The sequence below is a fragment of the Hemitrygon akajei genome, chromosome 1, assembly GCF_048418815.1.
Source record: "Hemitrygon akajei chromosome 1, sHemAka1.3, whole genome shotgun sequence".
In the NCBI taxonomy this organism is placed as follows: Eukaryota; Metazoa; Chordata; class Chondrichthyes; order Myliobatiformes; family Dasyatidae; genus Hemitrygon; species Hemitrygon akajei.
In genome coordinates, this window is record NC_133124.1 from 39407713 (window position 1) to 39435552 (window position 27840).

General features: G+C 41.5%; 1 protein-coding gene across 4 annotated transcripts in view; it reads right to left on the reverse strand.

The window, feature by feature from the left end:
* The window catches only part of nkain4 (sodium/potassium transporting ATPase interacting 4), a 518494-nt gene that overhangs the window by 66211 nt on the left and 424443 nt on the right, over positions 1-27840 (reverse strand). For all 4 annotated transcript variants that reach the window (XM_073041668.1, XM_073041677.1, XM_073041695.1 and 1 more), the window contains exon 4: positions 12927-13124. In XM_073041668.1, coding sequence (XP_072897769.1) covers positions 12927-13124 — 198 coding nt within the window. The remainder of the gene's footprint in view (positions 1-12926; positions 13125-27840) is intronic.

Consider the following 27840-nt stretch of genomic DNA (forward strand, 5'->3'; position numbering starts at 1 on the left):
TCACAGAGGTCCAATGAAATTGTACGATAAATCAAGCGCACTTTCACAATTAAATTATTGTAAATCAGTCATTTGTACTCACCCTCATCAACATGGAAAACACTCGAAGAAAAGCATTGTGCTGCCTTTATGGCAGTTATTTAGTTTATAATATTTTCGCTTAGTAATTCATTTGTTAGTATTTTCTAGTTAAAGTTAGAAGTGTTTTAACTATATTTGTTTTCTGTACTACATCCCGGTATGCTATGACGTCACATCCGGTTTCGCCGCGTCTTGTGGGAAATACCGGTTTGCGATAAACGGGAAGGTGGGGGCGAGCGGCATTAGACCTGCGCGAGAACGCTGCTTTTAAGTTAAAGGCGATCAATAACTTTTCCTGGTAGGCTGCAGTATATATATTTTTTTACCAGTCGTTAGGAGATATTGGAATGTTGTTCGTGCACTGTTCAGTAAAAAAGTATACGCAACGTAATTTGTATGTTACCGATACGTATGTATATTTAAAAGTAGCCGTGTTACAGGCACGGTTCGAAAAAAAACATTTGCAATATGTATTTGTTTATGTTACCATACGGATTTAATTAAAAGTTAAAAAATCCTCACGTGTAATATCTTTCTGTGTAAATATCTCATATTACAACGTGGGACACCTGCGGCTTAAAATCCGGTGCGGCTTGTACAAGTACAAAATTGATTTTCTTTCTAAAATTAGAGCCTGCGGCTTTTAATCAGGTGCGCTCTATAGTACGGAATCTACGGTAATAACAATGTGTTCCTATGTCATTTGTGTTTTTTTTGTATCCACGTTTCTGGAATTTTGGAAGCATTAATCGGGATTTTCTTTTTTGCCCAAGTAATTTTAGGAGTCCCAGAAACCCTGTGAAATGTACCAGTGCTGAATGGCATCACACCAGAATCATAAAATTAGATACATCCACTGTAAGAAATTATTGTGGAGCTTGGGGAGTAGTCACACATAGCCCCAAGACATTTTATTGGAAGTTGTGAATATGTTCAGGGAGGCCCTGGATAGTGGGGGTGATGAAAAAAGCCCTTTATAACAGAAATGAAGCACCACTGGAAGCCTTGGCAAGAGAACATTGCACACACTAACCTGAGGACTTGATCCCAGAGCCAATAACAAAATATCATAAATTTGCAGTCCTGGCTGAGGTCCTTGTATATAGCAGTTAGTTTGAAGCTTACCTTGCGAAAGTGTTCATAAGGGACTCAGAGATTGTCAGCCTCAGTGGCAGCTCCAGCATTGTGAATGAGCGAACACTCGGCAAAGAGAAACATTTGCTAGTGACACTGATGTATGTTGTCCTGTATATCTAGCTGCCTTGCCTTTCTAGGAGCTTCGCATTGTGATAAGGACAAAATTTGCAAAAGTTACAGCTTCCCAGCTGAATCATGCCAGTATTGTGGTATAGTGCTACCTTAAGCCCAAGAGATTCTACAGGTGCTGGAAATCTAGAGCAACACACGCACACACACATACACCTACACACACACAAATTGATGAAGGAACTCAGCAGGGTGGGCAACAACTATGGAAATGAAAACAATTGATGTTTTGGGCTGAGACCTGATGAAGGGTTTCGGTCTGAGATGTCGACTGCTTACTCATTTCCATAGCGGTTAGCATAATGCTTTACTGCACCAGCAATCGAGGTTCAATTCCAACCACTATCTGTAAGCAGGTTGTATGTGCTCCCCGTCACCATGTGGGTTTCCACTTTTATTCTAAAGACATAGAAGCGAGGGTCAGTAAGTTGTGGGCATGCCGGAAGTAGGGCAGCATTTGCGGGCGGCCCCCAGCACATTCTCAAGCTGAGTTGCTTGTTGATGCAAATGACACATTTCACTCTGTTTCAATGTCTTGATGTACATGCAACAAACGGAGCTAATCTTTACCTTTGATTTTTATCTTTGTAAATGAACTCATGGAGCTAAATGAAGAGCACATTACAATCTCTTTGGAATAGTAGACAACTCCTTTTACAGACAGACTTGAGACTTTCAGATGCTGAAACAACTCAAAACAGATCGAGCCTTTGATACAGCATTCAGACCATCCAACATGCTCTTGTAGTGCCAGTAATGGTCCTTGTCAATATCGATCAAAAGGATGTTTCAGTTGGAAAATGCCAATACAATCATCACCTAGGCTTTATAAGGCATTGGTCAAACCCCATTTGGAGTACTGTGAACAGTTCTGGCCCCATATCTAAGGAAGGCTGTACTGGCATTGGAGAGGGTCCAGAGGAGATTTACAAAAATTATCCTTGGAATGAAATAGTTAATGTAAGAGGAGAGTTTGATGGCTCTGGACCTGTAGTTATTGGAGTTTTGAAGATGCATTGAAATCTATCAAATATTGAAAAGCCTTGAGAGAGCAGACATGGAGAGGCTGTTTCCTGTAGCGAGGGAAGTGTAGGGCCAGGGGACACAAACTCAGAATAGAAGGATATCCCTTTAGAACAGAGATGAGGAGGAATTTTTTTAGCCAGAGAGGTGTAAATCTGTGGAATTCATTGCCACAGGCAGTGGTTCGTCCATTGTCATCGATGAAGACCTTGACACCATTAGTCACTTTGAGACTGGATGCGGTGTGTCCAGAGGTGACTGGTCAGGCCAATTTGGGCACGGAATGTCCTGGCACACATTAGGCAGAAAAGTGTTTGCACTGCAGTTGTTGCGCTGGTGGCCCTGGACTTGCGCAGCTCGCGCTTATGTTGTGCTTCAGCGGTGCGCCTTGCTTTGTAATCTTGACAGCCCTTGTGAATGAGGCCGCGCCAGGTAGGGTGGTTTTGTGCCAGCGTTTTTCAGGAGGTCGTGTCTATGTCAAGCGACTTCAGGGAGACCTTTAGTGTGTCTTTGTAACGTTTCTTCTGCCCTCCATGCGAGCGTCTTCCAGCAGAGCGTTCCCCAAAAAGGAGGAGCTTGGGTATGCGCTCGTCTGGCATGCAGATGGCATGACCTGCCCCAGGGTCTGTGCTCCATTCAGCAGTGTGTGGACTGATGGCAGACTTGCTCTAGAGAGAACTTCAGTGTCTGGTACTTTGTCTTGCCATCTGATGCCTAATATTCTGCAAAGACAAGTCATGTGGAAATGGTTGAGCTGTCTTGCATGCCTTCGATAGACAGTCCACGTTTCACATGCATACAGGAGGGTCGTGAGTACCATGGCTCTGTAGACCTTCAGGTTTGTTGTGGGGCTGATTCCTCAACGTTCCCATACAGTGGAGCGCTATATACATCACAGCAGATGGCCAGAGGCTAAAATGTATACATTAGCCATTTGATAAGGTGCCACACACGAGGCTGCTTAACAAGATAAAATCCTATGGCGTTACAGGAAAAATACTAGCATGGATACAGAAATGGCTGACAGGCAGAAGGCAGTGCTTGGGAATAAAAGGGGCCTTTTCTGGTCGGTTACCTGTGACTAGTGGTGTTCCTCAGGGGTCAGTACTGGGTCTGCTACTTTTCATATTGTTTGTCAAAGATTTGGATAATGGAATTGATGGCTTTGTGGCAAAGTTTGTGGATGATATGAAGATAAGTGGAGGGGTAGGTAGTGCTGAGGAAGCAATGTGATTGCAGCAGGACTTGTACAAATTAGAAAAACGGGCGAAAAAGTGGCAGATGGAATACAGTATTGGGAAATGTATGATAATGCATTTTGGTAAAAGAAACAATAGTGTGGGCTATTATCTAAATGGGAAGGTTCAAACATCAGAGGTGCGGAGGGCCTTGGGGGTCCTTGTGCAAGGCTCCCAGAAGGTTAATTTACAGGTTGAGTCTGTGGTAAAGAAGGCAAATGCAATGTTGGCATTTATTTCAAGGGGAACAAAATATAAAAGCAAGGAGATAATGCTGAGGCTTTATAAGACACTAGTCAGGCCACACTTGGAGTATTGTCAACAGTTTTAAATGTAGAAACATAGAAATCTACAGCACATTACAGGCCCTTCAGCCCACAATTTTGTCAGGGCATCAAAGGTTATGGTGAGAAGGCAGGTGTATCGGGTTAATTGGGTACTGGGATCAGCTGTGATGGAATGCTGGAGCAGGCTGGATGGGCTGAATGGCCTAATTCTGCTCCTATATCTTATGGATATGTATACAGAATAGTAAAAATGAAGGAATCTCCCAAATAAAGACTGTCTGAAGTACATTAAGCACCACTTAATTATTTATCATGATTTTTCTAATTCTTATCTTCAAAAGCTGAGGGAAGCAAACTAATGAATGGTCCTCGAGCCTATGAACATTACTTTGCCATTCCTCTTTTATACTATTTATTTATTTATGCTGTTATTGTATTTTAGTCATTTTTATGTCTGACAATAGACTGTTGTTGTAAAACATCTAATTTAACAACACACTGTATCAGTGAAAACAGCCTGATTCCTTATTACATTCACTTCAGTCCAATTCTTTTTGAAGCAACTTTATTCAATTGCATTGTACCCATTTTAATATTTCATTATTAATGTCAAAGCTGATTTTGTTTAAACTAGGGACAACTCCAGATGAAAATTCATATATCATTTCTAAGGTAGGGACATGTTCAGCACAACTTTGTGGGCCGAAGGGCCTGTATTGTGCTGAAGGTTTTCTATGTTTCTATAATTTATATTAAGATGTAACATTTATGATGTGTCAGGAGTACATAGAACATAGAACAGTACAGCACAGGAGTAGGCCCTTTGGCCTAAAATGTGCTGAACCAATTAAACTCGTAGTCAAATGGCTAACTAAATTAATCCCCTCTGCTGACAGAATGTTCACATCCTTCCATTTTCCTCACATTTACGTGCTTACCTAAAGGCCGCTGAAAAGTCTCTGAAGTATCTGGCTCTACCACTACCCCAGTCAGCACACTCTGGGCACCCACAACCCTCTGCATAAAAATCTTTCCACTCAAATCTCCGCTGAGCTTACCCCTCTCACCTTAAATGTACAGCCTCTGATATTTGGCATTTCAACCCTGGGAAAAAAGAAGCTGTCTGTCTACTCTTTCTGTGCCTCTCATAATGTATTAAACCACTATCAGCTCTTCCTTCAGCATCTGCCGCTCCAGAGAAAACGACCCAAGTTTGTCCAGCCTCTCATTACAGCACACGTGCCCTGTAATTCAGGCAGCGTCCTGGAAAAACTCTTCTGCACACTCTCTGAAGCCTCACCATCCTTCCTAATGGCCAGAACTGTATGTAATACTCCAGATGCGGCCTAACTAAAGTTTTATAAAGATGCAACAAAATTTCTTGGCTTTTAAGTTCAATGCCCAGACTAACAAAGGCATACACGCCATATGCATTCTTAACCACCCTATCATCCGGTACAGGAGTCACTGCTTACAGAGTGTGGAGCATTTTCATTATTGGGCAATTCTGAATTGAACTAGAGGTTTAATATTAGCTTTATTTGTCACGGGTGCATCAAAAAGTCAAATCAAATCAGCGAGGATTGTGATGGCGCCAACATACCATGCCCACAACCCACTAACCCTAATCTAACACCTTTGGAGTTAAAGTCCTGCTCACATTTCTGTGATGTCAGCATCACTTAAATATTGAAGGCTGTTGCAAACTGCCACCTTCATCAGAAAATAAAAATAATCTGAGCAAGACCTAGGAAGATTTAATGGTCAATGAATACTATTAACGCTATTATCTGGCAATTACTATAGAGTAGGTGTGAAACCACAGGGATAATTGCATGTTTCTGGGTTCCTGGAATTGACCAACAGAGCATCAACTGAAACAATATCAATAATACGGATAATGGGCTGTGAACAGCAGCTGTAAACTGCTGTAACAACTGAAATGATTTGAGGGCAAAACAGTTTTCTTTTCTGAGCTGTACAAGAATGGAATATAGCATAGTGAAAAAAATATTTTTGGTGACAAACCAAATCTCATCAAAGTCCTGATGAAATTTAGCTGCTGTCTTGTCTTCTTTATAACTGCATCAATTTGTTGGGACCAGGTTACGTCCCCAGAGATGCTGAAACCCAAGAAATTGAAGTTGATCATTCTCTGCACTTCTGACCCTTCTGCGAAGATTGGTTTGTGTTCCCTCATCTTACCCTTTCTGAAGTCCACAATCAGCTCTTTGGTCTTGCCGACATTGAGTGAAAGATCATTGCTGCCACATCACTCAACTAACTGATATATCTTACTCCTGTATGCCCTCTTGTCACCACCTGAGATTCTGCCATGACCAACCTCTCAAACCATTTTATCACTGTAGATGTGAGTGCTTGGATCAACTTGCCTCAGTGTTACACAGTGAATAGTGGGGCACTGAGGAATGTGGTAGAACAAAGGGATCTGGGAATACAGTTCCATAGTTCATTGAAAGTGGCATCACAGGTAGATAGTGTCATAAAGGAGGTTTTTGACACATTGGCCTTCATAAATCAAAGTATTGAGTACATGAGATGGGATGTTATGTTGAAGTTATATCTTTGTGAGGCCTAATTTGGAGTACTGTATACAGTTTTGGTCATCTACCTTCAGGAAAAATGTGAAAAAAGTTTGAAAGAGCACAGAGAAAATTTACAAGGATGTTGCCAGGTCTGCGGGACCTGAGTTATAAGGAAAGATTGAATAGTTTAAAGCTTTATTCCTTAGAACATAGAAGATTGAGAGGAGATTTGATAGAGGTATACAAAATTATGAGGGACTAGATTGGGTAAATGCAAGCAGGCTTTTTCCACTGTGATGGGTGGGACTACAACCAGAGTTCATGGTTTAAGGGTGAAAGGTAAAAAGTTTAAGGGGAACATGAGGGGAAACTTCTTCACTCAGAGGGCAATGAGAGTGTGGAATGAGCTGCCAGCACAAGTGGTGCATACGAGTTTGATTTCAATGTGAAAGAGAAGTTTGGATAGGTACATGGATGGGAGGGGTATGGAGGGCTATGGTCCTCGTGCAGGTTGATGGGAGCAGGCAGTTTAAATAGTTTTGGCATGAATTAGATGGGCCAAAGGGCCTGTTTCTGTGCTGTATTTTTCAATGACTGTAATCTAATCTTACACATAAAGCTCATCTGCTACCAATCTAAATGCATTAAGATCACCTGAGCTAATGCTTTATGAATGAGCTGGCCAACTTTCTACTCTGGCTTTATTTTTTTACACCTGTGTAGGTTATTGGTAAAGTGGCGATGATAGAATCACAGAAAAATAACATTTGGCCTTTTATGAGGGCACTGGATAATAAAGAGCCCTTTGCCTAAACCCACCACGTGATCCTTAGCCCTGTCTGTGATGACTAGTCAAGTACAATCCAAATACTGTTTCAATGTGGGGAGAGTTTCTGTCTCTACCACCTCCTGTTCAAAGGTACTAGCAAGAAGAGAGCATGGCCTGCTCGACGGAAGTCTTTAATGATGGATGCTAATTTAGTGGCAGCACTCCGTGTAAACGTTCTCAGTGGTGGGGAGAGCTTGACATGCGATGGACCGGGCTATATCCACCACTTTCTGCGGCCTTTTCCATTCCTGGGTATTGTGTTTCCGTACCAGACTGTGATGCAAGTGGAATTTTAAAGGTGCTGTGAGGATTAAATTTCTTATAGGCGCCTGGAATAGGTACGAGGGATAGTAGAGGAAGCAGACTGGTTGGGTGCAAGAAACTTTTAGATAAATACATGAATATGAAGGAAATGGGCGGATTTGGATGATACACAGGAAGAGGATGCTTAGTACAAATAGGAATCAATATCAACACAACATTATGGGCCAAATGTCCTTTCCAGTGCTGAACTGTTCTATGTCTTGAATCTCTGCTAAAATCTAACTATTACTCCCTGCTTTCCTTTGACATTCATCTGGGCTGGTGAGCCATTGGTTCCTTGTATTAGCAGTCATCTGTAATTCAAATTCTGCTTAAATTGTTAAACATGACGACACTTTGCGATCCCCAATCATGTGCTTTTTATGCTATCCTTTGCTATTAAGCCCCCTGCTCTACTTGCTTTATACCTATGGCTGTGTGGCTAAACACAGCTCCAATGACATGGTCAAGCTTGCCGACGACACCGCTGTTGGAGGCTGAATCAGCGTATGGGAGGGAGGTTGAAAGTCTCGCAGAGTGGTGCCACAACAACAGCCTCTTACTCAGCAACACCAGGGAGCTGATTATTGACTTCAGGAGGAGGAAATCAGGGGTCCATATGCCAGACCTCATCAGGGGATTGGAGGTGGAGAGGATCGGCAATTTTAAATTCCTTATGTCATCATTTCAGCGGCCCTGTCCTGTGTCCAGCACGTATGTGTAATTACGAAGAATGCACGGCAGTGCCTGACTTGGGAGTTTGCAAACATTCAGCACAAATTCTGAAACTTTGACAAACTTCCATATATGTGTAATGGAGAGACTATTGATTGGCTGCATCGTAGCCTGGTATGGAAACACCAATGCCCTTGAATGGTAAACCCTACAAAAAGTAGTGGCCCAGACCATCATGGGTAAAGCCCTCTCCACCACTGAGCACATCTACATGGAGCATTGTCATAGGAAAGCAGCATCTATCATTAGGGACCTCCACCATTCAGGTTGTACTCTATTCTCACTGCTACTATCAGGAAGAAGGTACAAGAGCCTCAGGACTCTCACAACAAGGTTCAGAAACAGCTATTACCCCTCAAACATCAGGGTCTTGAACGAAAATGGCTAACTTCAGTCGACTTCATTTGCACCATAAACCACGGATTCAAATTCAAGGACTCTTCATTTTATGTTCTTGATAGCCATTGCTTATTTATTTATTATTATTTCTTGCTCTTTGTATTTGCACACTTTGTTATCTTTTACACATTGGTTGAACACCCAAGCTGGTGCAATCTTTCATTGATTATATTACAGTTATTATCATATTATGGATTTATTGAGTATGCCTGCAGGAAAATAAATCTCAGGAATACACGTACTTTGATAATAAATGTACTACATCAGCCTACATGCAAAAGTAGAAGAGGTAACTTTTGCAGTAGGTGAAACCAAGTGAGTACTGTATAGACCGTGACATGACAGCATTTATCTGTGAAACTTTCAGCAACTTCAGGGTTCCTGCATGAAATGCAGAAGGCTTGAAATTGTGATAGCTCTCTCTGTGTTTTTCCCAACCGCACTCCCATGATGGGCTGTAGCAAAGGAGCACAAAACAATTCCAATTCCATACTACTAAAGAACCTTATGCAGCTTCTGCGGAAGTAAATAAACAGTCAACATTTTGGGCCAAGACCCTTCATCAGGATTGGAAAGGAAAGGGGAATAAAGGTCTCAGCCCAAAATTTCATCTGCTTATTCATTTCCATAGATGATCCCGGCCTGCTGAGTTCCTCCAGCATTTTGTGTGTGTTGCTCTGGATTTCCAGCATCTGCAGAATCTCTTGTGTTTATCCATACTACTAAAGTGTGGCAACCCACAGAGACATTCTGTGGTAAATTGGACCTTCTGTGAGAACTGGTTCCCCATTGAGGCTAATGGAGTGGAAATACTATGAATGACTAAGGTTAGAGTTTCTTAATTTGGATATTTAAAAATTGGTTGATTTAAATTACCTGTTCTTAAGTGTTTTAGGGTTTTAGATTTAAAGTGCTTTTATAATGTTGAAATTTGAAAACCGATAGTAAGCCAGCGGTGTGACATAGTAAGTACCGGTAACAAAATTTACAAAAGCCTTATTTTGGGCAGGGCTCTCTACACCAAATGAATCTGTAACATCATGGAATGACAAACCTGGCTATGAAACATGATTCTGTGGATGAAATCTCACAAGTAGTTTCACTTTGAAGCTTAGCAATGCTGTCTCCCTGACAATTTCTGGTCCAATAGTTTCTGCAGTAACTCTGCCGTGGACTGTCCCAAACCCAGCTGTGAAAGGAGGCGGGTTGTGCATGGCAATAGCAAACCCATCCATGTAAAAACCCAGAGCCACAGAAACACCAACAGAAGCTGCAAAGACCTCATCCCTGGGAGACAAGGCTACACCCAGGAAAAATTTGAAAAACTAGCCGAAGACAGTAGAATCTGTCGAGCTTCTCTGAATAAAAAATCACAGAAATAAAGTAGTATATGAATGGTGGACAGGTATATGGATGGGAGGGGTTTGGAGGGATGTGGCCCAGGTGCAGGTCAGTGGGACGAGTCAGAAAAATGATCCGACACAGTCAAGAAGGGCCAAAAGGCCTGTTTCTGTGCTGTAATGTTCTATGGTTCTAGTAAAAATGCTGCGATTGTGTAACAGGTCAAAAAAACTCTATTTCTACATTTGTTAATGTCAGAATGTTTACGTTTTTGAAATTCCTGCTTAGTTTTTCTGCTGGTCCAAGTTGCTTAACTACACAGCATATGAATTGTGGCAATGCTCATTACTGATATCAGTTAACAGGAATTGTTGATTAGTTGCAGCAAACTGCCTCAGAAGCAAGTCAAGAACAGGAAATTTAACAGCATTACTTGTTTAGCTTCTCTGTACATAACTTATCATAAAGTAAGCATCTCTTATTCTAATATCAGAATCAAAGTTTCGATTTCTTTTGGCCAGCAGAAATACAGGGGCAAACAGAAATGATCTACTCTGTGAACTGCAGTGCCAGTACAGAGATACTGTCTGTATTGTATAAATAATGGGCAATGTCTCAAGTATTGAATTGACCCTAAATTTCAAAACACTTTATCAGTAAGTAGTTTATCAAAGCTTGAACCTGCTCCATACTTATGGTCACATCAGCACTTAAAAGAGTTATATCCTGGCTGCTTATTGCGACTGCGAGATGCACCACCCAGCCATTGTGTCCTATGAATGCTGAGCTGATTAAATCCTAATGCAAATACTGTATGCAAAATCAAGAGGGGCATAGGGTGGAAGCACAAGAAGCACAAAATGTGCTTCTCAAGGAGGTGGTGCTAAAAATCAAGAGAGAAATGTCAGCTTAAGATCAGAGGTGAGAGATTTAAAAGGAACATCAAGGACAGCTTCTTCATGCAAAGGATGGTGCATATTTGAAATCAGCTGTCAGAAACAGCAGGCACATTAACAATGTTTAAAAGCCATCTAGATAAGTACATGGGTAGGAGTGGTTTAGAGGGCTATGGGACAGATGTGGGCAGATGGGACTGACTAGCTTACTGAGCAGCATGGGTGAGTTGGGCTGAGAACCTTTTCCCATGCCGTAAGCCTCTATGACACTGTAATGATAATAATTATGTTAAAAGTGTCCATTAGCATTTCCACAGTAATGAGCCACTCAAAGAGTCAAAAAGCTGGGAAGCAGATTTGTTCATGTAGTGCTGCTCTTGTGTGGTTTAAAGTTTAAGTATTTTTCCTGTATGTTTGGTGAAATGATTGAGTAACAAACAAAAACCTTTATCAAAAAAGATTTAGGAGTCTGGGACAAAACGTTTGGTCACCTCACATAAACCTACTTCACTTTGCCTTTGTTTATGTATCTGAAGTTACCACAGAGGATGCATTGGTACACAAACTCTGAAAATGGCAGGTAAAGCTTAAACTATTTTCGAAGGAGAATGCTAAATGGTTCAGGAAAGTATGTGTTTAATTCTTCTGGTAATGAGCTAGGTTAGGATAGAAGAGTGTGTATGGGAAAACATAATCACTTTTAGTTTTTTATAATTAAGACAGGCCCAACATCTATAATAGAACAAGAATTTCGATATATATTCCACCTTCAATGCGAACAGACAGCGATAACAATGACCAGTCAATAATTTCTGCAGGGGTAGAATTATTACATTTGCTGGGACCGGTGAAGAAGATGGCACCAGCAAACAATGCGACCAAAGGTGACATCCTTCAGACAGTTTGCAAAATTACTTCTTCTACTTTCTTTACTATTACTATTTCTTTCGAATATGATTCAGTTACTATTGGAGTCTGTACTCTATAGATTGGTGGTGTGAGATTGAGCGAACTGGCACTTTGTTGTGTCCGAGGGAGTTCATTGAGGTATCGAGCCATCTGTGGCCTTGAGGCCAAGAAGCCTGGAGACGGGTACCAGCCCATGATCAACTCCATTTCTCGCTAATCCTGCCGATTAAAGCATTGAGGAAAATTTAAATTAACGAGAATGAGAGCAGAAGGACAGCAAGTGTTCAGCGCCATCTGCCTGCAAGTGACTGCGCTCTCTCTCATTCTTGCTCACTGCTCCCGGAGGAAGGTGTTTGCATTCGATTGGTCTCTCTCTCTCTCTCTCTCTCTCTCCCTTTTGCTCGTTGCTCATGCGGGAAGGTGTCTGCATTCGATTGCTCTCTCTCTCTCTCTCTCTCTCTCTCTCGTTGCTCATGCGGGAAGGTGTCTGCATTCGATTAGTCTCTCTCTCTCTCTCTCTCTCTCTCTCTCTCTCTCGTTGCTCATGTGGGAAGGTGCCTGCATTCGATTGGTCTCTCTCTTCCTCTCACTTGTTGCTGCCAGAGGATGGTGCTGGAGACTTGGGTCCTCAGCAAGGTTTAATCAACTCCGTTTGTGGACGGGGCTCTGTAATTCATGTTTTGATATGATCCTGGTTGCTCTGTTTTCTCGGTCGCTTTTTTTTGCAATTTGGATCAGAGTGAACTGGCTCTGCGGCCTGCAGTCAATGAACAACACAGCACTCGACTGAACTGAATATTCCTGACTCTCTCACTGACTTTGTGCTTTGATGTTTTATATTGTGTTTTTTTGGGGTTTTTTGCCACTTGTATGATTTGGGGTTTTTTTTTGCATGTTGGGGGTTTGATGTTTTTCTTTGAATGGGTTCGATATTTTTCTGTGTTTTGCGGTTGTCTGTGGGAAGAAGTATCCCTGGGTTGTATATTGCTTACATCCTTTGATAATAAATGTACTTTGCATCTTTGACTGTAATCACTAACACTTAAACCACTTTTTCCAAGGGCCATACTTACCGACAGTAGTATTTGGAAGGAGCTGTGAATAACCTCCAGGTACTGAAAATCGACAATGCAGCCTGTCACTGAGATATAGGTGCGATCATCCAAGCTTTTGCTGGCTGAAGCAGTCAACTCCTTCCGCACACACCCAGGCCCATGTTCCCTCCACCACGAGCGGTGCATCGAGATATTAAAGGTCATCAAATCACTATCCTGCAAATATCATAAAAAAGGCAATTTAAATGCTCTTTACTTTAACCATATCACCAAAACCACAGTATTAGACATACTGAAACTCTTGATTGTGTGCTAGATCCTTTATGTATTGCCAAAATGCAAAGCTGTACCATGTACCAAAATTAAGTCATTAAATAGAGCACACTGCTTCCTAGTTTGAGCTGAAGCTGACAATTTCATCCAGTCATCTGCATAGATGCTACATAGGGCACCTGAGTCAGCGGAGAGGAAGTGGGCAGCATAGAAGTTGGTGCATCATTTTCCTGCACCAGTGATCACTAATTGATGTTCAATTCCTGCCGCTGTATGGAAGGAATTTGTACATTCTCCCTCAGCTCTGAATATACATAAAGGGCTCGTCCATGATACAGTTGGAGAGAAATGACCTACCAGGGGAGGTGACATCTTCCTGGTCTCTGGCACCGAGTCTAGCTCTAAGGCTCAGAAGGGAAGGGGGGGAAGAAGAGGAATGCAGTGGTGATAGCAGATTCCATAGTTAGAGGAGCAGACAGGAGATTCTGTGGACTTGAAAGAGACACCTGGATGGTATGTTGCCTCCTAGTTGCAGGGTCAGGGATATCTCCGAATGGGTCTACGACATTCTAAAGGAGGAGGGTAAGCAGGCAGAAGTTGTAGTACATATTGGTACCAACAACATGGGTAGGACATGTAGTGATCTTTCAAGAATCACTAGATTCTTGAATGGTTCCAGGGGACTGGAAAATTGCAAATGTCAGTCCACTCTTTAAAAAGGGAGAGAGACAGAAGAAAGGAAATTACAGGCCAGTTAACTTGACTTCAGTGGTTGGAAAAAAGGTGGAGTTCATTATTAGGGATGAGGTATCAGGGTACTTGGAGGCATATGATAAAATTGGCCAACCCAGCATGGTTTCCTTAAAGGGGAAATCTTGCCTGACAAATCTATTGCAGTTCTTTGAGGAAAAAACAGGCAGGATAGACAAAGAAGAGGTAGCGGATGTTGTTTACTTGGATTTTCAAAAGGCTTTTGACAAGGTGCCACACATAAGGCTGCTCAACAAGATAAGAGACATTGGTATTATAGGAAAGATATGAGCTTTTCTGGTTGGCACCCGGTGACTATTGGTGTTCTATAGGGGTTGGTGTTGGAACCATGTCTTTTCACATTATATACTAGCGATTTGGATGACTGAATTGATGGCTTTGTGGCCAAGTTTGTGGATGATACAAAGGCAGGTGGAGGGGCTGTTAGTGTTGAGAAAGAAGGGACTCTGCAGGGTTTAAACAGATTGGGAGAGTGGGCAAAGAAGTGGCAGCTGCAGTATAGTGTAGGGAAGTGAATAGTCAGGAATAAAGGTGTAGGCTGTTTTCTAAATGGGGAAGAAATTTAAAAATCTGGGACTTGGGAGTCCTTGTGCAGGATTCCCTTAAGGTTAACTTGCAGGTCGGGTAAGGCAAATGCAATGTTGGCATTTATTTTGAGAAGACTAGAATATAAGAGCAAGGATGTAGTGCTGAGGCTTTACAAGTCATTGGACAGACACCACTTGCAGTTTTGGGTCCTTTATCTAAGAAAAGATGTGCTGGCATTGGGGAGGGTCCAGAGGAGGTTCACAAGAATGATTCCAGGTTAACACATGAAGAAGGTTTGATGGCTCTGGGCCTGTACTTGCTGGGAATGAGAAGAATGGGGTGGGATTTCATTGAAACCTATTGAATATTGAAAGGCCTAGGTAGATTGGATGTGGATATATAGGAAACATCGTGTGTCAGTCTTGGACCAGAGGGCACAGCCTCAGAATAGAGGGACCTCCATTTAGAACAGAGATGAGGAGGAATTTTTTTTTCGTCAGAGGTTGTCAGAATTCTCTAGAATTCACTGACACAGATGGTTGTGGATGTCAAGTCATTGAGTATATATTTAAAGCAGAGATTGATAGGCTTTTGATTATTATGTTTATTTTTCAATCCTAGCCTAATCACAGGACAGATACAATGACCAATTAACCTACTAACCAGTACTTCTTTGGACTGTGGGAGGAAACTGGAGCACCCAGAGGAAACCCATGTGCTCATAGGAAGGAACATACAAACTTACTTACAGAGGACACCAAAACTAAATGCTGAACTCCAACGCACTGAGCTGTAAGAGCGTTGTGCAAACTGTAAGCTTGTGCAAGCTGTAAGAGCGTTGTGCTATGCTACGGTAGTGTAGATTAGCCAGGGCATCAAAGGATATGTGGAGAAGGTAGGAGAAGGTGGTTGAGAGGGAAAATAAATCAGCCTTTATGGAACAGCTGAGCAGACTCAATGGGCACAATGGCCTATTTCTGCTCCTATGTTTTATGATCTTATGATTAACTGTAGTGCTATCAGCCTGGCAAGGAGCTAAACTGTCTTAGGTCACACCCTAGACTGCCAATGAAACACTGTCAGCTGAGTGAGGTTTTTGAGGATGGTTTTCCAGCATGAGTATATGTCACCAGCAGCACTATATTCTCCATTGTTTGTTCCATCTCATTAATTTTATGCTGGCCCATGAAAGCAATCACATTCCTCAATTTTCCCAGTAACCCATTCTTCTTACATTCCTTTTAATTTCCACCTAATCCCAACATTTTCCCATGCACTTACCTACCAGCGGTAATTCACAGTTATCCGTTAACCTATCAACCTGCACCTCTTTGGGGAGAAACAAGAGTGCCTGCAGTAAATCCACACCCTCAGCTATATAGACACAGGCAGGAGGTACATGGCAGCAATGGCTGTATGTTACTCTCAAAGCTGCATAGTCTCTTGACTTGAAAAGATATCACTGCCCTACTTTATGTACCTTCAGGCAGAGGGTCAGGTTTTGCCTGAGTTATGTCAAACGCTTCCCTTTATTGATCACAGCACTTAAACAAACGGGGATTGACGATAGTCATTAATCCATAACAAAAATGGCAGAAGCAGACCATGAAAAAGGCAGTATAGTGTATAGTATATTTATACCAGCAACAAGCAACCAACAGCTGCCACTGTGTCTATCCTGTGAAGTATATTTTTCAAATGAGGCAATGAAACTGTCCAGATTCCTTGAGCATTTGAAGAAAACACACTCTGACAAAGCAAACAATAAACTTGGCTTATTTTCAGTCACTTCATGAAAACTTTCAGAAACAGAAAATACTTCAAAACACGTTTGCCAGCTCTTCACAACAAAACAATGATGGTTTGTGTGCTTTGTACAATGTTTCATTGCTTATTGCTAAATCTGGAAAGCTCCATACCACTGGAGAGGAACTGATCCACCCTCCACCTGGCCCTAACCCACCTGGACAAAAAAGACACATACGTTCGGATGCTGTTCATAGACTTCAGTTCAGCATTCAACACAATCATCCCTCAGAAACTGATTGGAAACCTGAGCCTACTGGGCCTGAACACCTCCCTCGGCAACTGGATCCTAGACTTCCCGACTGGGAGACCTCAGTCAGTCCGGATCGGGAGCAGCATCTCCAACACCATCACACTGAGCACGGGGGCTCCCCAGGGTTGCGTGTTCAGTCCACTGCTGTTCACTCTGCTGACCCACGACTGTGCTGCAACACACAGCTCGAAACATATCATCAAGTTCGCCGATGACACGACCATGGTGGGTCCCATCAGCAAGAACGACGAGTCAGCTTACAGAGAGGAGGTGCAGCAGCTAACAGACTGGTGCAGAGCCAAGAACCTGTCTCTTAATGTGAACAAAAGAGATGGTTGTTGCCTTCAGGAGGGCACAGAGCGACCACTCCCCGCTGAACATCGATGGTTCCTCGGTAGAGATCGTAAAGAGCACCAAATTTCTCGGTGTTCACCTGACAGAGAAACTCACCTGGTCCCTCAACACCAGCTCCATAGTAAAGAAAGCCCAGCAGCGTCTCTACTTTCTGCAAAGGCTGAGGAAAGTCCATTTCCCACCCCCCATCCTCATCACATTCTACAGGGGTTGTATTGAGAGCATCCTGAGCAGCTGCATCACTGCCTGGTTTGGAAATTGCACCATCTTGGATCGCAAGACCCTGCAGTGGATAGTGAGGTCAGCTGAGAAGATCATCAGGGTCTCTCTTCCCGCCATCACAGACATTTACACTACACGCTGCATCCGCAAAGGAAACAGCATAATGAAGGACCCCGTGCACCCCTCATACAATCTCTTCTCCCTCCTGCCATCTGGGAAAAGGCTCCGAAGCATTCGGTCTCTCATGGCCAGACTATGTAACAGTTTCCTCCCCCAAGCTATCAGACTCCTCAATACCTGAAGCCTGGACTGACACCTTGCCCTATTGTCCTGTTTATTATTTATTGTAATGCCTGCACTGTTTTTGTGCACTTTATGTAATCCTGTGTAGGTCTGTAGTCTAGTGTAGCTTTCTCTGTGTTGTTTTTTTTTACGTAGTTCAGTCTAGTTTTTGTACTGTGTCATGTAACACCATTGTCCTGAAAAACGTCTCATTTTTACTATGTACTGTACCAGCAGTTATGGTTGAAATGACAATAAAAGTGACTTGACTTGACTTGATTCTGCCAGCAGTAAGGGAGGTTGTAATTATGGTTTTGCATCAGTCACCAGACCAAATAATTAAAGCAATTCCGTTCAGCAACAACTCTATTCAAAGTCGCACAGATGAAATGTCTGGAATGTGGAAGACTTATTGTGCAACATACTTGGGACAACAGAATTTGCTCCGCAGCTGGATGAGTCGACTTTGCCAGGCAATGGATTGTTGCTTCTTGGTTATGTTTGTTGCAAAACAGATGGTTCAAGAGTTGTTATTTGCAATGGGACTAGAAACAGATGCGAAGGGGGAGTCAATATTTCAGCTTTTGAGAAATTTTTCAAACAGAAGGACGTTCTGTTCACCAACATTCAATGATAGGATGCCATTTATCACTTTCTTGATAAAAGCTGTACCGAACGTATTTATCATTCACTGTGTAATTCAGAGACAACGTCTTGTCACAAAAAAACCTGAAAGATTAGCTGCACAAATGATTATATCCTGTTATCACAGCGGTAAATAAAATCAAGTACCATGCTCTCAATACTCTCAATTGGAGAGCTTTGTACTGAGAATAATAAACAGTTTGAACACTTGCTGTTGCACATTGAAGGCAGATAGCTCTCAAAAGGAGACTGGCTGGGATGCAGTGAGATGCTTGGAAGCAAGACTGTGTGTTGCTGCACAGTCATGGCTCAGCAGAGTGAACAGCAGTGGACTGAGCACACAGCCCCGGGGGGGCCCCCGTGCTCAGTGTGCTTTTTGAAACTGTAATAAAATTCTTTAAAGACTGAAATGCTTCATTCAGTAATCAACTCAAAAATATTAGTAACAACATTGCTTATTTGTCAGAATGATTCACAAAGTTTAATGAAATTAATCTTCAATTGCCAGGAAATGATGTGAATTTTATCGAAGTTTAATCAGCCTCCATTGTTCTATCTAAGTTAACCCTATTTAAGTGCACCATTGGCCACTGCACTCTTTTCCAATTTCCGAACCTCTCGGAAAGAACACCAGATTTTCAAGCATACTGTGCCCAATGGGTTGAGCTGCATAACGACAGATCAGAGAGATTTCAGGATCTTCTCTTGATGCCAATTACAGTTCTGGTAATAAATCCATTCCTTAACACTTGTAATGAAGAATTAACAGGTAGGATGTAGAAAGAACTGATCTCATTACAAAATAACTTTGTGTTGAAGCTGAGGCTTAAAAACAAGACTTTTAGTTGCAGAAAGAAGTCTCCGAACGCAATCATGCACTATGGGAAAAGGATGAGGTGTTCTTTATTGCCCTTCCAACATCATATTTAGCGGTCCGTGTTTTCACTGCAGTCACCAAACTTCTTTTGAAGCAATGAAACAGACTGCAAATTACTGAACATGGGGAATCTGAGACTCCTGAGTGACATTCAGCCTGAGATTGAGAAGCTGATATTCCTGCATGAAGCACATCCAGCTCATCGAAAGGTGAAAAAGCAATGAAGAGGTGAATAGTTGGACTACTAATCTACCCTCTAAAATTGTTCATGAAAATTGTTTTTGCTGTAATTAAATGAAGACAATTTATTTGTAGCTTTAAATAGATTTGAATTATTTTGGCAATTATTTGTCACTGCTCTGAATTTGCAATTCCTACTTTCTTTCACTGTGCTTCATAAATCAAAATTCTTTATAATTTTTATGTAATGGCTGGAAAGGGAAAGGTGGGGGGTTGCTGGGGTTGGGGTCTGGGATCCAAGGGGACAGTAAATTAAAAACAGTTTGGAAACCACTGCTCTAGGTAATGCGTTTTGGCCAGGAAATTTAACTCTGATTAGGTGTATAAATTGCATTGTATCGTGGCATTCTATCTTCAATATTTATTCCACTGAAGTTATGAACTCCCCAGCTACCATACAGCGTTGTTCTGCATATCAATTATTAGGCGCATTGCAAATCTATTATTTGATACCATCTATTCAAAACGTTTCCTTAAAATCAACTATGAGTTTTTCATAATTTGCTGTATATTAACTTTTACCCAGCCTCTTTCCAGTCTAATTTTTTTGGCAGCTGGGCAATTTTATTTCTTCATCAGAGACAGGTTAGGACAGATTTTGCTGTTAAGCTGAAATGTTGATGGCTCCTTCCATCAGTTGTACGCAAACTACATTGACAACAACTTCAGATGAAGAAAGTGAGAAAGCATTACAGGTGCTGGTAATGAGAAGCAAGGGTTATTTAAAAGGCTGGAAATATCAGATCAGATAGCCTCTGTTGGAGAGAAGAACAGAGTTAATGTTTCATGTCAATGACCTTTCATTATGACCTTCATCACCAGTTCTTATTAAAGATAATTCACCTGCAGCAGAACTCCTCTCCACAATGGCTGTGATTTCCATTTTTTATTTCAGTAGTTCTGTAGTTAAGTGAGCTCTTTTGATGATACTGTAAGTGCAGGTCACTGCTAAACAAGCTTATTGGCCCATTGGTGGTGCAGCTAGTGGAGCTGCTGGCTCAGAAGGCCAAAGACCTGGACTCAGTTCTGACCTTGGCAGCTACTTATAAGGAGTTAGCACGTTCTCTTTGTGACTGCATGGGGCTTATCTCGGTGCTCCAGTTTCCTCGCACATCCCAAAGAGAAGCACGCTGGTAAGTTAAGTAACCACTGTAAATTGTCCATAATGTGTAAGTGAGTGGTAGAATCTGGGAAGAAATGTTCAGAATGAGGATCAGGAAGATTTTAAAATGATCAAGTATAGATTTCATTATTTTAGCTCTTTTTCTATCCCTTTAAATCCAATCTTTCTTTATCTCTTTCTATTTTTCCTCCTGCATTAACTTTGACACTGTATTCCTTCCCTTATTTTACCCTCCTCGGGTTCTGAATTTTCCTTCCCTGGCCTTCCATACTTTTCGTCAAGGCTAGCTTCTCTCTTTGCACAGAGTTAAACATTGTATTTTTCCTGCAGTTCTATTATTTGCTTACATGTTCAACTGCTTGGTTGGAAAATTTTATGGTGCTGGGGAAGGTCCAGTCAAGAAAAGGCAAGGTTAAATGCACTGCTACTCTATTTCTGGCCCAATGATTATTCTTTTTCAAAGTGGGAAAAGGTTGTACCAGGTCATATCATGGAATATCAAAAGACTTAATAACATTTCTACTGAGAGCTGCTAATGTACGCTGTTAGTGGTAAGACCTCTTCAGAAACCGTATTTCAACAACATTCAAACTGTGCGTCAAATAGTGCTGAGGGCATTGACACAATCTATCATAATTACCTGCAAACCAAAGTAACAGAAGGCAGATGATAAAATATTCCATTCTGCTATATTTGCCATCATGATTTTTTTTTATATAAAAATGAAAAGCTTGCAGAAGCTTGATCCTGATCAGAGCTCCTGGCAGGTATTAGTGCCTGCACTGCTATCTTGATCTGTTCCACTGAGATTTGATCATTAAGTTAAATGCAAAGCAATTTTTTTCTGCAGTATCCCAAGAAATCCATAGTCTAATTATGTTTATTTCTGTGCATCAGCATTCCCATAGCTTTTTATTTTAAGACCATAAGCTATGGAAGCATTCAGAGACCATTCAGCCCATCAAGTCTGCTCCGCCATTCAGTCATGGCTGATCCAGTTCTTCCGGTTGTTCCCACACCTCTGCCTTCTCCCCATACCCTTTGATGCCCTGGCTAATCAAGAACCTATCTATCTCTGCCTTAAATACACCCAGTGACTTGGCCTCCACAGCTCCTCATGGCAACAAATTCCACAGATTTACCACCCTCTGACTAAAGTAATTTCTCTGCATCTCTGTTTTAAATGGACATCCTTCAATCCTGACGTCATGCCCTCTTGTCCTAGACTCCCCTACCATGGGAAATAACTCTGCCATATCTAATCCGTTCAGGTCTTTTAACAATCAGAATGTTTCTATGAGATTCCCCCTATTCTCCTGAACTTCAGGGAATACAGCCCAAGAGCTGCCAAATATTCCTCATATGGTAACACTTTCATTCCCGGAATCATTCTTATGAATCTTCTCTGAACCCTCTCCAATCTCAGTATATCCTTTCTAAAATAAGGAGCCCAAAACTGCACACAATACTCCAAGTGTGGTCTCACAAGTGCTTTATAGAGCCTCAACATCATATCCCTGCTCTTATATTCTATACCTCCAGAAATGAATGCCAACATTTCATTCGCTTTCTTCAACACTGACTCAACCTGGAGGTTAACCTTTAGGGTATCTTGCACAAGGACAAAGTCTCTTTGCATCTCTGCATTTTGAATTATCTCCCCATCTAGGTAATAGCCTTCCCATTTATTTCTTCCACCAAAGTGCATGACCATACACTTTCCCACATTGTATTTCATTTGCCACTTCTTTGCCCATTCCCCTAAACTATCTAAGTCTCTCTGCAGGCTCTCTGTTCCCTCAATAATATCCGCTCCTCCATCTATCTTTGTATCAATAGCAAATTTAGCCACAAATCCATTAATCCCATAGTCCAAATCATTGACATACATGGTAAAAGGCAGCAGTGCCAACACTGACCCCCGTGGAACTCCACTGGTAACCAGCAGCCAGCCAGAATAGGATCCCTTTATTCCCACTCTCTGTTTTCTACCGATCAACCAATGTTCCACACATGCTAGTAACTTCCCTGTAATTCCATGGGCTCTTACCTTGCTAAACAGCCTCATGAGTGGCACCTTGTCAAAGGCCTTCTAAAAAATCCAAGTGCACCACATCTATTGCATCTCCTTTGTCTACCCTGCTTGTCATTTCCTCAAAAAAAAATTGCAGTAGGTTAGTCAGGCAGGATTTTCCTTTCAGGAAACCATGCTGGCTTTGGACTATCTTGTCATGTGCCTCCGGGTACTCTGTAATCTCATGCCTAACAATCAATTGCAACAACTTCCCAACCACTGATGTCAGGCTAACAGGTCTATAGTTTCCTTTCTGCTGCCTCCCACCCTTTTTAAATAGCAGAGTAACATTTGCAATTTTCCAGTCATCTGGTACAATACCAGAATCTATCGATTCTTGAAAGATTATTGTTAATGCCTCTGCAATCTCTCCAGCTACTTCCTTCAGTACCCAAGGGTGCACTCCATCAGGTCCAGAAGATTTATCCACCCTGAGACCATTAAGCTTCCTGAGCACCTCCTCAGTCGTAATTTTCCCTGCACATACGTCACTTCCCTGACACAGTATATTGCTTTAAAACAATTAAAAAGCACATTTCAGTCAGTTTATTTGAATCAGGTGATTTGAGAATCAAGTTCCTCTTTTCATATTTTCTTTTAATTGAAGAGGAAAGGCTAGAGCAATTTCAAGTTCCAGGGTGTCAACAACTCCAAGGATCTATCTCGGGCCCAACGTATCAACGCAGTTACAAAAATGGCCCAACCGTGGCTATACTTATAACCATATATAACAATCACAGCACGGAAACAGGCCATTTCGGCCCTCCTAGTCCGTGCCGAACTCTTAATCTCACCTAGTCCCACCTACCCGCCCTCAGCCCATAACCCTCCACTCCTTTCCTGTCCATATACCTATCCAATTTTACCTTAAATGACACAACTGAACTGGCCTCTACTAATTCTACAGGAAGCTCATTCCACACAGCTATCACTCTCTGAGTAAAGAAATACCCCCTTGTGTTTCCCTTAAACTTTTGCCCCCTAACTCTCAAATCATGTCCTCTCGTTTGAATCTCCCCTACTCTCAATGGAAACAGCCTATTCACGTCAACTCTATCTATCCCTCTCAACATTTTAAATACCTCGATCAAATCCCCCCTCAACCTTCCACACTCCAATGAATAGAGACCTAACTTGTTCAACCTTTCTCTGTAACTTAAGTGCTGAAACCCAGGTAACATCCTAGTAAATCGTCTCTGCATTCTCTCTAATTTATTGATATCTTTCCTATAATTCGGTGACCAGAACTGTACACAATATTCCAAATTTGGCCTTACCAATGCCTTGTACAATTTTAACACTACATCCCAACTTCTGTACTCAATGCTCTGACTTATAAAGGCCAGCGTTCCAAAAGCCTTCTTCACCACCCTATCTACATGAGACTCCACCTTCAGGGAACTATGCACTGTTATTCCTAGATCTCTCTGTTCCACTGCATTCCTCAATGCCCTACCATTTACCCTGTATGTTCTATTTGGATTATTCCTGCCAAAATGTAGAACCTCACACTTCTCAGCATTAAACTCCATCTGCCAACTTTCAGCCCATTCTTCTAACCGGCATAAATCTCCCTGCAAGCTTTGAAAACCCACCTCATTATCCACAACACCTCCTACCTTAGTATCATCAGCATACTTACTAATCCAATTTACCACCCCATCATCCAGATCATTTATGTATATTACAAACAACATTGGGCCCAAAACAGATCCCTGAGGCACCCCGCTAGTCACCGGCCTCCATCCCGATAAATAATTATCCACCACTACTCTCTGGCATCTCCCATCTAGCCACTGTTGAATCCATTTTATTACTCCAGCATTAATACCTAACAACTGAACCTTCTTAACTAACCTTCCATGTGGAACTTTGTCAAAGGCCTTGCTGAAGTCCATATAGACTACATCCACTGCCTTACCCTCGTCAACATTCCTCGTAACTACTTCAAAAAATTCAATAAGGTTTGTCAAACATGACCTTCCACGCACAAATCCATGCTGGCTACTCCTAATCATTAGGAGTTTGAGGTATGTCACCAAAGACACTTGTAAATTTCTGCAGATATACCATGGAGAGGCGGCACTGCATAGGATCGAAAGAAGCTGCTGAAAGTTATGAGCTCTGTCAACTCCATCATGGGCACTAGCCTCCCCAGTATCCAGGACATCTTCAAGGAGCAATGCCTCAAAAAGGTGGCATCCATCAATAAGGACTCCCATTACCCAGGAATTGTCCTCTTCTCATTGCTCCCATCAACGAGGAGGCACAAACTCAACCATTCAGGAATACAGGTTTCCCCCGGTATCCGAAGGTAGAGCGTTCCTATGAAACAATTCGGAAGCCGGAATGTCGTAAAGTGAAGAAGTAGTTACCATTTATTTATATGGGAAAAATTTGTGAGCGTTTGCGCACCCAAAAAAATAGCCTACCAAAGCATGCCATATAACCATTAAAACCTAAAATAACAGTAACATATGGTAAAAGCAGGAATGATCTGATAAATACACAGCCTATGTAAAGTAGGAATACTTTTCTGCAATCATTGCAGCACTGTCCACCGCAGCAAAAATCTCACGCAAGCGCTCTCGGCAGAAAGACTCGGCGTAAGCGCTCTCGACATAGCACTCTTTGCAGTAATCTTTAAGCTATGAAGCTGCCAAATCATACCAAATAACACATAAAAATACACAGCCTATATATAGAAGTAATGTATGTACAGTGTAGTTTCACTTAACAGAATCGGGAAGACAGCGAGCGCACTGATGATGGTGTGTTAGGCTAGATCGTCGGAGGTTGAGGTGCTGGGAGACCGGGGTGTCATCTCATCGTCATCTGTTTCCATCAGGGCAGGCAGGTTACCTTCTTCTATGTCTGCCTGCCTCGATGTCGAAGATCGAGGTTCGTCGCCTGCTGTGGCTGACGTGGAAGGCTTGAAAAATGACAGTATGCTTGACAGCTTAGCCCTGGGCATTATTCTATCATACAGTTCTTTGGAAGCACTCAAACCATCCTGCAAATATAGCCTAAACCTACATACCCTTTCAAAATTAAAGTTATACTTTTCTGCAATCATTGCAGCGTTGTCAATCGCAGCGAAAATCTCACACAATTGCTTCACGTTCAGTTCCTGGACGACTTCACTTTCGGGTTGTTTGCTGCTGTGTTCAGTTCGATTGTTACCCTTTCCGCTTGCAATTGCATCAGCTCTTCATCTGTCAGTTCTTGGTCATGGGATGCCAAAACCTCTTCGACATCATCTTCGTCAATTTCCACAAGCCAAACTCACTATGTCCTTACTTCGTTCACCATGATCGAGATGCTTAGTTATGTCTAGTTTTACGCTAAGTCTAACACCCTTACGAGCTCTTTTAGGCTTTTTCTATTCCTTAAAACTCATCTTGCTAATGGATGTATAAAATAAATCGACATAAAGCACAGATGCTCACAGGCACATGTTTAAGCTATGCCGGCTGGAATGCAGTTCCGGGGGAGGAGCTTGGCTGGTCGGCGCGCGCGCTGCCTTTTTTTGTAACAGTGAAAACACCTTCTGTTAGCAAAAACAGTGAACTAATGTAGGTCTTTCGTAACAGCGAGGTGTCGTAAAGCGAACGTTTTAAAAATGGGGGACACCTGTATCTTCTTCCCCTCTGCCATCAGATTTCTGAATGGACATTGAACCTATAAACACTACTTTTTTTCTCTCTTTTTACACTACTTATTTAATGTACTGTGCTACATAACAACTATATTCATGACATACGCCAGTGATATTAAACCTGGTCCTAATTCTGATGCTGCTATTGTACCTTTTGCCTCAGCTGTTTTGATTTCTTCACTAGCTTCTGCAAGCAATACTACTGCCAATATCAGAAAGCTTATTAGATTTTCAAGATAGTAGCAGCTTCACTCACCTGAAGTGGTTAGAATGAGTAAAGCTAATATCTTGAAAATCTAATAAGCTTTGCTTCACAAACATCTCCACATTTTTTTAAATTTCAAGAACAGTACATTATTTGTAATATTTGCCAAAATATTAAAAAAGTATTGTCATGGGTCACCATTTCTAGTACCACTGTATCATTCATTTTATGTTAATGAGACAGCACTTTTCATTTATGTATATTCTTTGAATAAATACCATGAAGGATTTTCATGATGATTCCAGATCCTCAATATGTAATGACGAAGGGTTGGGCATTGCACTGTGACCTTTCCGCATTTGGTCTTTGCAGCACAACATTAACTATTAGCGCATTCCTCGACACGCATGGATATACAACTCTGGGTTGTGGACAGCTCTTTGCACAAGCAAGTTTTGGCAAGACAGAGGGTGAATTCTAACAATCTTCAAGCAGTAACTTCACAACCACCTCTATGATTGTTTTGCTTTCAGTTTGGTTCCCATTTAAGGTTTAATTCAAGTTTACTCAATCATTAATCCACATTCTATGGTGCCAGCTGAAAGATCACCGAGTCCTAATAACACTTGGAAATCCCCAGCTGTTTAATTATTCTGCAGCCTCCTCCTTCTGTGATGGTCTTCCCAACATCTATCAGTGTCAAATTTAAATATAACCAGCTAGCTTAGTAGTATCATCCAAGTTTGTTCCATACACCATCTGTAGTTGTGTAAGGTATGATTATGCACAAAACTTGACACCACTACCTTCCTATTTACGAAGTGATTAGTTGAATCGTTGAACTTTCTGTTCATGGAGATGCAAACCAGGTTCAATATCATCAGTAATGGGAAGTTGTAATTCTGATAAAAACAATGTTATGATAAATCCTCATCATGAATATGGACACAGAAACTTTGAATGTAGCAATGATAGATGCAAAAGTTGTAAAATAATAGTTCACTATTGTGTGAAAAGTGCATTGGTCCAAAATAGAGTAACAACTGCAAAAACAAGCTCATTGGATGTTAACTGTTTTGCGCTGAACTAAGAGATGTGATGAAGCACAGTATAAAAGTAATATTTTTCTCTATTTATTAGGTAGTACCAATTATAAGCTGCCTATTTGTCTTTGGAGCATAGAACTAGAAGACATGGGATTAAAGTTACAATCCTCAAGCAAGACAATAAATAAAAAAAACACATTTCTTTCCTATGAAGAAGAATGGATATATAAAAAATCCTTGCAATAAAAAGCACTTAGTGGCATCTTCAAGAGAGCCAAATAAACATCTACTTTTACACACAACTGAACATTATCAGGACATGGAGAGACATGAAAATCAAACAATGTCAGGTATACACAGAATCTAGGGTAAAGAATGCTCGAATCTGAATTAGGCTTTGCAATTTATGAAACATATTTATTAATTGTGGTTAAATCTTGATTTTGGTTTCAGTCTTGTATCTCTTGACTTGGGAGTCATAAGGTTATGGTTTGAATCTTTAGATGAAAGATTTTACCACTGAATTTGGTGCAATTGTGTTGAAGATTATACTTATGGCTGTGCTTCCTTTCAAA